The sequence below is a fragment of the Falco biarmicus genome, chromosome 6 (genome assembly GCF_023638135.1).
Source record: "Falco biarmicus isolate bFalBia1 chromosome 6, bFalBia1.pri, whole genome shotgun sequence".
In the NCBI taxonomy this organism is placed as follows: Eukaryota; Metazoa; Chordata; class Aves; order Falconiformes; family Falconidae; genus Falco; species Falco biarmicus.
In genome coordinates, this window is record NC_079293.1 from 9790612 (window position 1) to 9799779 (window position 9168).

General features: G+C 52.7%; 1 protein-coding gene across 1 annotated transcript; it reads left to right on the plus strand.

Annotated features, from left to right (window-relative positions):
• The first annotated feature begins 3110 nt into the window (after nucleotides 1-3110).
• HTR1B (5-hydroxytryptamine receptor 1B) lies at nucleotides 3111-6383 on the plus strand. The gene is made up of 2 exons (XM_056344527.1): nucleotides 3111-4325; nucleotides 5269-6383. Exon 1 carries the CDS (start codon nucleotides 3129-3131, stop codon nucleotides 4260-4262), a length of 1134 nt encoding a protein of 377 aa, XP_056200502.1. The 5' UTR covers nucleotides 3111-3128; the 3' UTR covers nucleotides 4263-4325; nucleotides 5269-6383.
• Nucleotides 6384-9168: the final 2785 nt, after the last annotated feature.

Here is a 9168-nt window from a genome sequence, read left to right on the forward strand (position 1 = left end):
CACCCTGTCTGAATGTTTTCCTGACCACTGGCAGCAGTACTACATAACTGAGTAAGAAAAGAGTGAGCACAACAGAAGAAAACAAACAAGGGAGGAGAAAAGCATCTCCCTGCCAAGACAAAGAGGGAAGCGATGAATGATGATTACTGATGAATAATAACCCAGAATTAATGGAGAAGGGCAAGAGCAAAAACTGTGCACAGAACACAAACATTTTATAATGAGGGTAAACACTGACATTAGTAGGGTGGCCAAAACTCATTGCCCATTCACATAGTACTTGTCTGCGTTACATGACAAGGCTGATGGCAGTGGCTAGGGTTGGAACGTTAGCCTTGGAGGCTCTACAATTTTATCAGAAGAACCTTCCCACAAGAGGCAAGCTGTTCCAAAACTGAAGGACTAGGTTTTCCTTTTATTATTAGTGTTTTAAATTTAAATCAGCCTCAGCTACATAGCCCTATTTGGGAAGAATCTTGAACTATGGAGGCTCAAGGGCAGCTGCCAACTTAAGCACAACTAAATTAAGCCAGAAATGTTGAGCATAAGTGGATGCAATAGCACACTGTATTAGAAACCAGGATTACAAAATCTTTGCCCATCAAAGGGACTAGAAGAATGTAGATAGCTCTGTATTATTTTTAATGCAATAAAGCCTAGAGGCTCCAACCAATTACCAGACTCCACTGAGCACGAGGCACCACAAAATAAAAACATGGAAACAGACCAAATTCTATCCCAAGCCCTTCTGGGAAAACAGAAAGGCTTACTGACATTTTCTCTTTCTTTCAGTTTGGTGAATATAGGCAAACTTTGACTACCACACTTTTATTAACCCAAGGCAATCTTCTCCCTACCTTGCTTCTTGAGAGTCTAACTAAAAAGCAGATCTGGGACTGATTTTACAAAATCTCAAGCACCGTCACTGCTTTTTTTACCTCAGGGGACCTGCGAATGCTTAGCGCATCCCAACATCAGGGCACCTTGCCCAGTACTGAAATAGGGAGGGAAAGGGTTGTCCCTGCAGGGCCCTGGCTCTCCTTCGGTTCAATGCTTCTTTTCCCAGAGCTTCCTCACCCCTCTGGGCCACTCCAGCCTTCTCTTGCTGTCCTTCCTTTGCATGCGTCCTCGCAGGTTCACCAGTCCCTCTTGCTCAAGGATGACCAACAGAGTGATGTGGCTTCCCACCCTGCCCATGAGCTCCATCTCCCAGGCAGAACAATGCAGTGCCTGTCCCTGCGTGTGCCGAGTGGCCCTGTAAGGACAGGGGCACAGGGAAACTGCTCACCTTCTCCGGCCACAGAGGAGACAAGCCAGGGGGAGGTGGCCAAAAGAGGAGTGCTGAGACTCCTCAGGGAGCTGAGGCAGGTAACAAGATGTGCAGGTGTGCACAAACATGCCTGCAGACTTCAAACCTTGCTTCCTCTTTGCTGGGTTTGCCGTGGCATCTTTGGGAGGTTTATTCGAGGGCTGGAGCACAGGCACTTCACTGAGCTTGGAATTACCCTGACCCAGCAAAAAGCAAGCTCGCCCTTCCCTTTCCGTGCAAAACTCTCCTGCGGCTGCGGAGAACAAACGCCGGCAGAAGCTGCAGGATCTGGCCAAATGTGTGCTCCCGGTGCACCTCCTGCCCGACCCCCCCCCCCCCCGCCGAGCACTGAAGGATCCTGCAGGGCACGTCAGGGCTCTTCAGTCACGGATGTGCGTTTCCAAGCACACCAGGAAAAAAAACGAATAGAAAGAAAAGGGAGGAAAAAAGGGTAAGAAAGCCTAAGCCCAGGAGGCGCTGGATCGCTAGAAGTTCAAGTTCAATAAAGCAGGCGATGTGTCCCGGTGGGACATGCATCCCCCGCGGCAGCGGCACCCGCCGCGCTGCAGCGCGCAGCCCCGTGGCTCCCAGCCCCCAGCCGCCGGCCCGGCCCCGCTGCGCCCTGACCCTGCCCTTCCCCGCCCGCCCGGCTCCGGCTCCGGCACCGGCACCGAGCGGCACCCGCAGCGCCGCCGTCGGAGGGCCCGGGGGGGCACAGCCGCCCCCGCGCGGCCAGCGGGCTCCGTGGGGAGCGGGGCATCGCCCGGCCCCGCGGCGTAGCGGGCACGGTGCTAGAAGGGACGGGGCCAGGCGGAGGATCAGGGGGACGCGCACCCCAAGTGCCGCGGGGCGCCCCGTCGGGCTGCGCCGTTGCGGAGGGCGGCTCCCCCTCCGCGCTGCGGTGGGGCCGAGGCGGGGGCCGAGCCCGGGCTCCTCCTGACGCCTGCGGAGGCAGGGGCGGGGGACGGCGGTAGGGCGGCGCGCGGAGCCGGGCCCCCCCCGTCGGGCGGCGGGTGGGTGCGGGAGGGCGGGCCGGGGGAGGCGGTGGCTCCTCCTCCGCGGGCAGGCGGGCAGCCCGCCCGGGAGCGGCACCGGTTGCTCGGTGCCGGCGGAGCCGCGCCGCGCCGCCCGCTATATAAGGGGCGGCGGCTGCTCACCGCTCCCTCACACCGGCCCCTGCCCGTGGCCGCCGGCGCTGGGGCCGAGGCCGGGCCCCGACAGCATGGCCCGCGGCGGGGCACCATGGGAGGTGGTCTCCCCCCCTGCCTCCCGCGGACCCTCCTCTTCCTCCTCCTCCTCCTCCTGCTCCTCCCGCACCCGCGGCGGCGGCTGCAAACTTGCTGCGGCGGGCTGCGTGTGAAGGCAGGGCCCGGCGGGGCGGCTCCGCTGCCCTCGCAGCCCCCGCCGTCGCACCCGCAGCCCGGGGGGCGAGGCCGCTTCCCGCGGGCATGCGGCGCCGCCGCTGCCGCTGCGCCCGTCGAGACGCGGTGCGGAGCCGCGGGCGGCGGGGCTGCGCCTAGGGGTGGCCGGGGCGGGAGCCCCATGCCCGGGGCTGGCGCTCCGCGGGGAGGTGGCGGGGAAATGAGCTGGCGGGGCGAGCGGGCACGCCTGGCCCCGGGTTTGCCCGGCTCCCTTGCCCGCGGGGCGTGAGGCTCCGCGGAGCCCGCTCGGTGCTCCCGGAAGGGCGGGCGGGAGGTGGTGCCGGCGCGGGGATGCTGCAGCCCTCCCCCGGCGCCGACGGGGTCCTGCCGGGGTAGCGGCCCCGCCGTGCCGCGCCGCGCCGAGCCCCGCCGTCTGCGGGGGCGGCGGCCGCGGAGGGATGGAGCCGGCCGGCCCCTGCCAGGCGCCGCTGCTCCCCGCCAACGATTCTTACCGAAACTGCAGCGCCAAGGAAGGGATCTACCAGGATGCCACCCCCCTCTCCGGGAAGATCGTGCTCGCCGTCGTCCTGGCGCTCGTCACCCTGGCCACGGTGCTCTCCAACGCCTTTGTCATCGCCACGGTCTACCAGACGAGGAAACTCCACACGCCGGCCAACTATCTCATCGCCTCGCTGGCCGTCACCGACCTCCTCGTCTCCATCCTCGTCATGCCCATCAGCACCATGTACACTGTGACCGGCAAGTGGACGCTGGGCCAGGTCGTCTGCGATATCTGGCTGTCCTCGGACATCACCTGTTGCACGGCGTCCATCCTGCACCTCTGTGTCATCGCCCTGGACCGCTACTGGGCGATCACCGACGCCGTCGAGTACTCCACGAAACGGACTCCCAAGCGGGCAGCCGGCATGATCGCTCTGGTGTGGGTCTTCTCCATCTGCATCTCCATGCCCCCTTTGTTTTGGCGGCAGGCAAAGGCCGAGGAAGCTTCTCGCTGTGCGGTGAACACGGACCACGTCCTCTACACCGTGTACTCCACGGTGGGAGCCTTCTACTTCCCCACTCTGCTGCTGATAGCCCTCTACGGGAGGATCTACGTGGAAGCCAGATCGCGGATTTTGAAGCAGACGCCAAAGAAAGCGGGTAAAAGACTAACGCGGGCTCAGTTAATCACGGACTCCCCGGGCTCGTCCTCCTCCGTCACGTCCATAAACTCCAAGGCCCCCGAGGGATCCAGCGAGACGGGCTCTCCCGTGTACATGAACCAGGTGAAGGTGAAGGTCTCGGATGCTCTGTTGGAGAAGAAGAAGCTCACAGCCGCTAGAGAGCGGAAAGCTACAAAGACTTTAGGGATTATTTTAGGAGCCTTCATCGTCTGTTGGCTGCCCTTTTTCATCATCAGCCTGGTGTTGCCTATTTGCAAGGACGCTTGCTGGTTCCACATGGCCATCTTTGACTTTTTCACGTGGCTTGGATATCTCAACTCCCTCATCAACCCCATCATCTATACCATGTCTAACGAAGACTTCAAACAAGCTTTCCACAAACTCATACGTTTCCGATGCACAAGCTGAACATTTTGAATGTGATGTGTTCTGCGGGGCTGCCCCCATGCACGCCCGTGCCCGACGCCACAGGTAGGTGCGCGCCCCCGCCCCGGCGAGCCGCGGTGCTCGGGGCGGGAGGGCTTGGGGGGAGGGGGGGAGCGGGAGCTGGGGGGGGGAGGAGGCGGGACCCCCCGATTTGCTGGTGTGCAGCCCCTTTGCAAGCGGCGGCGAACAGCGGCGATGCTGCACGCTCCTGGCATTTCAGTGTGTGTGTGGTTTCTCCCCCCCCCCCCCCCCCAGCTCGCGGGGAGTGACTCACGGCAATCTGCTTTTTATTCCACCGATTAAACGAATCTGCCTCCATTTCGTATGCTAATGCCCGTGTTTAGACCAATTAGTGCTAAACGGCACTTGCTTTCCAACCCGGCTGCCGAGCGCCGGGCCGGGGCACGGCCCCCCTGCCGTGCCAGCGCCCCCCGGTGCCGCCCCCCCCCCCCCGCCCCCGGCAGCGAGTCGGATGCAGCCCTGTCTCCAGCTCGCGTTTGGTTTTTTTATTTATTTTGTGGTTTTTCGGGTTGTTTGGTGGGTTTGTCTTTTGTTCTGTTTGTTTGTTGGGGTTTTTCTTCCTTGCTTGGGTGTGGTGTGGTTTTTTTTTTTTCCCTGGGTTTTGGTGGTGCTTTTTGTTTGGGTGTTTTGTTGGGTTTTTTTTTTTGGAAACTAAGGAAGATAGGACAGGCCCCAGGTTAAGGCTGCTTGTAAAGTTCAGCCTACTTTCTGGCCTCCTTACGGCTCCGGCTGCTCCTGATGGAAGCAGAGCCGGCGGGGAGCGGGCATCCCGAGAGGAAAGCTGCCTCTTGGCCACCGTGGAGGACTCGACACCTCTCCGTTTCTCTTCGCAGGCGAAAGGCAGCGCCTCGCCGCGCCTCTGGCAAAAGCGGCTGCCAGCTCTTTGCTGAACTCAGCGCCACGTTCTGTACTTGCCTTTGTTGTGATACTTTAATAATTCTGCCAATCTTTTGCTTTTTGTCTGCAGAATCAAGTTGCTATTGTAAAGACCCACTGCTTGAAACTTCCCCAAGCCCAGTTGCCAGACTCATGATGCTGCAAAAACGTCAATACATACTGCCACCAAACTGCTCAGCTCTGCATTTCAGTGTAATGACTTTGGCAGAGATGCTGTTCCAATAGTCACGCAGATCAGTTGCAAAAAAAGAGGGCAGCCTCGAATCAAGGTCTATAATTCATCTGGACTGAAGAAAAAGTTTGAGAGTAAACTCCATTTATTTTGCAGGCTTAACTTCTTAATTTGTTCTCCGGCCGGTTGTAGGGGTGTGCACAAGAGCACAGTTGTCTCTGTCTGTGTTGGTAGCATAGTTGTACTTCTGCACACCTGTAATTTCTTTCTTTCAGTGGAAAGAGTTGCTCCCCTCACTTATGAGGCCAAGAGGAGAAAAAAGAAGCATTTAAAATAGGAGCATTCACAGTAAATTCTGTAAATGACTCCTTCAGCTGAACATGTGTGAGAAGTGACAGTGTGCAAAAGTTAGTGTTTCAAAACAATAGCAAATGCTGTAGAAACAAGACTTGTAGACCTGTTCAACTGCACTGCATATCTGTAGTCTGTCCTCATAGTTGCCTTTATGAAATAAATACTTCTTGCTTCTACTCTGTAACACAAGAGCAGAAATCAAGAAGTCCAATGACCTCTTCCATAAACCAGCTGGGAGTAGAAGTAGCAGTTTGATGTTGTAACCATGTTTTCCATTTTGTGTCAGTTGCACACCCTTACTGCATGAACCACTGCGAAATTTAGAATTCTCTAAGTAATTACATTATTTAGTGTATTTCGTAAAGTGAAGTTCTCTTCTAATCTCTTTCAGAAGAGATATATCACCTGCAAAATAAATACCCATGAATCATGAATTAACTGATGCTAGTGAAACTACTCTCGTCCCAACTTCCCTCTTTTTTTTTTTTTTTTTTTTCTCCTTCTCTGATCAGACCTTAAGACAGGTCTATGCCTATTCAGCAGTCGAAGTTAGAGTTTTGGAATATGGTCCACCTGCTGTGATAGAACTGCATTGATTGTTCTTCCTATGTGTAAATGAAAATGAGTATAAACAATAAAATGCTTTACTGTGTTCTCAAGAGTGGTAGCAATTGTGTGACTGAAAGGACTATTTATTGGCTTACCTGGTTTCTCAGTATTGACTTTTTGGGTAAGGCTGATTTGATGAGTCACTCAAAGCGGTTGATGAAGGCTGAAATGGAAAGCTTTGATCAGTGGTCAGATTTTTAACAGGCAGATTTGCTTTCATCCTGACCAGTACTGTTAGGTATAATTCTTACTACTTTGATATAATCCTAGATTAAATTTTTAGGTGTGTTTTACAAATATTTTTTTCTTACTCTAACTCCAAACAAAACTTATTTTAGCACTTAGATACTGCAATCGTTTTCTTGTAAAACTATGCATGTATTCTAGATGGGGGCTATTATCAAGATTGGAAAAATCTTACATGATTGATCTACTTGTTATTCTTCAGTGAATCATTCAAGTAATAAGGATTTATCTAATTGAATAGTAAAGAAAGGCACCTGACCCTCTAGGCCTCTGAAACTCCCATTGGCTGTAAAGAGGAAGACATGGTCACGAGCAGGAAAGAAGTCTCAAGATACAAATTAAAGTAGTGGGAAATAAACACTTTCAGTAATTTGAAGAAATCCAGAAAAGCCTAAAAATTGCATACCTTTAAAAAAAATATATCTCTCTACTATACTATGCTTCTAGAAAGTACCCTCTCAAACTATTACAGACAAATGTGATTGGAGGAATTTTCTAACACACTATCATATTTAAGTGCTTATGTTCCTTCAAAATTTTAGTTTTTTGCATATATGAAGTGAAAAAAGCAAGGAAGATGCCATTAAACAATGCTTAAGCTATTCTTGTTTGTGGTTTTCCAATCTTGAAGAATTAATTTTGTTGACTCCAAATTCTCCGTGAAATCACTGGGCTTCTTACGTGTCTAAAAAATGGAGAATGAAACCGTAAAATGAGTATTTTCAGCATTGCCACAGAGAATCAAGCCTTCTGTCAGTTTTACAAAGTTACGTGACTTGGAGAGCAAGAGTTTCAGGAGTTGGACTTTCCTAGTCCTCACATGGCTGGAGTATACCTTCATCTTCAGCAGCTGGCAGCAAATATTCCTGGCTCCCTGTTGTGATGTGTGGATTTTGCCGAGAAGCTAGTTCATCAGGAAATTATCCTTCCAAGTTTATGCTGAGGCTCTGAACTTTCTGCACAAACAAGCGTTTCAGGTAACCATGCTCACTGTTGGGAAGACAGTCGGTGTGAGGGCTGCGCTGAGTGACGTGGGGCTAGAGGAGAGGAAGCTAACTGGAGCCCTGCTGAGATACCTGCTAGTTAAAGGCTTTGTGTTACCCCAGCAGCAGCATCTAGTTCAGAAAAACGTTCCTGCAGGGAGATAGGTAGAGTGAGGACATGCATCTGTTCAGAGCGAAAGAGAAGAAATGTAGGGCAAACATCACTCAGTGCTGGAAAATATAAATATGTAAAACGTGTTCTAAGATTCATGTAGTGTGGTTTTGGACAGGAAAGGTGGCCCTCGCGAGCTTCAGCTCTTTGTGACTGGCAGAGTATGTCCTGGTTGAACTTAGGTTTTAAAAGATGTTAGGGTTCAGGGATGTGGTGGTGAGGTTTTGACTCTGGAGAGATCTGAGGACGTTGCCCTCCTGCTTCTTCACTCCCTTGCTGCGCTTGCTTACTGTGCTGTGCCTCTGGAAGGATGGAGCATCTGAAGTTTTCAGTAGGAGAGGGCTGTCCTGTCCACCGTGTATCCTGTACACCGTGTATCTGGGCTCAGAGGACCCCGACTCCTGCCCTTGTTTTGTCACGGGAACCTCTTCATGACTGCAGGTAAACTCCAAAGGTGCCTAAGCCCATGCTGTTTCAGTCTTTCATTACAGAAGCAGCACGGCTTCCTCTTACCTATTTGTTGCGTCGGGTTCAGACACTGTTAAATGGTGTTGTTGAGACAAATCTCTCCTGAGTGCTGAGATCTGAAGCTGATCACACATTTGCAAACCTCGTGCTTCCCATGTTTCATGGTAAGGGATGCGTGGATGATAGTGTTGCTGACTGCAAGCGCTGCGAGACATATGACTGTTCAACAGTATCTGCAGTTGTGGGAACAGCTGTGTGCAGCCCCATAGCTGCACTATATTCCTAGTATGCCTCAATTTTTCTTGAGGCATTTCTCACTTCTCCAGGTAACAAAACACAGATGCAGAATATAGAAATTGAGACGGGCAATCCCTTGCAGTGAACCTTCATACAGCCATGCGGCAGCCTACAAAGTTCTACCTCCTCTGCATGCGTAACAAGAAAATGCCTTGACTGATGTGCCAAGGCTCCATGGGACAAAAGGGATTTCAGCTAACGTTCTGGATATTTATACCATATTCACTGCCACGGCACAGCGTTTGAGGAAGCTGGTCTGGCCTTTAGCCTCCAGCAAGGCCATGTAGAGTAGGGATGAGAGTTAACAGCCCATTTGGAGTAGCCAATTTCCACCCTCCTCTGCCTCTGCCTGCAAAAAGCCAATCTGACTTCCATTAGCAGAGCATTCCCATGGCTTTATGGTTTACAGTTGCTGCTTCCATGCTCTTTTGCTCAGAAAGCACTGGATATTGTCGGAAGTAAGCACTTTTACCTGAAAATCCAGCCCAGTCTCAAGCTATTTTTTCAGGGAATAAAATGGCAAAAACAAGGAGTAGCAGCAGTGGAGAACAATCATTATGATTTGCAGCAGCAAAGTGTAAGCAGTGTGGCTGAGGGCAACTCTGTATGCAAATGATGAAATCCTATTCAAACTGAAATGTAGCAGAGACTGAAGAACAGGTTTCTCCA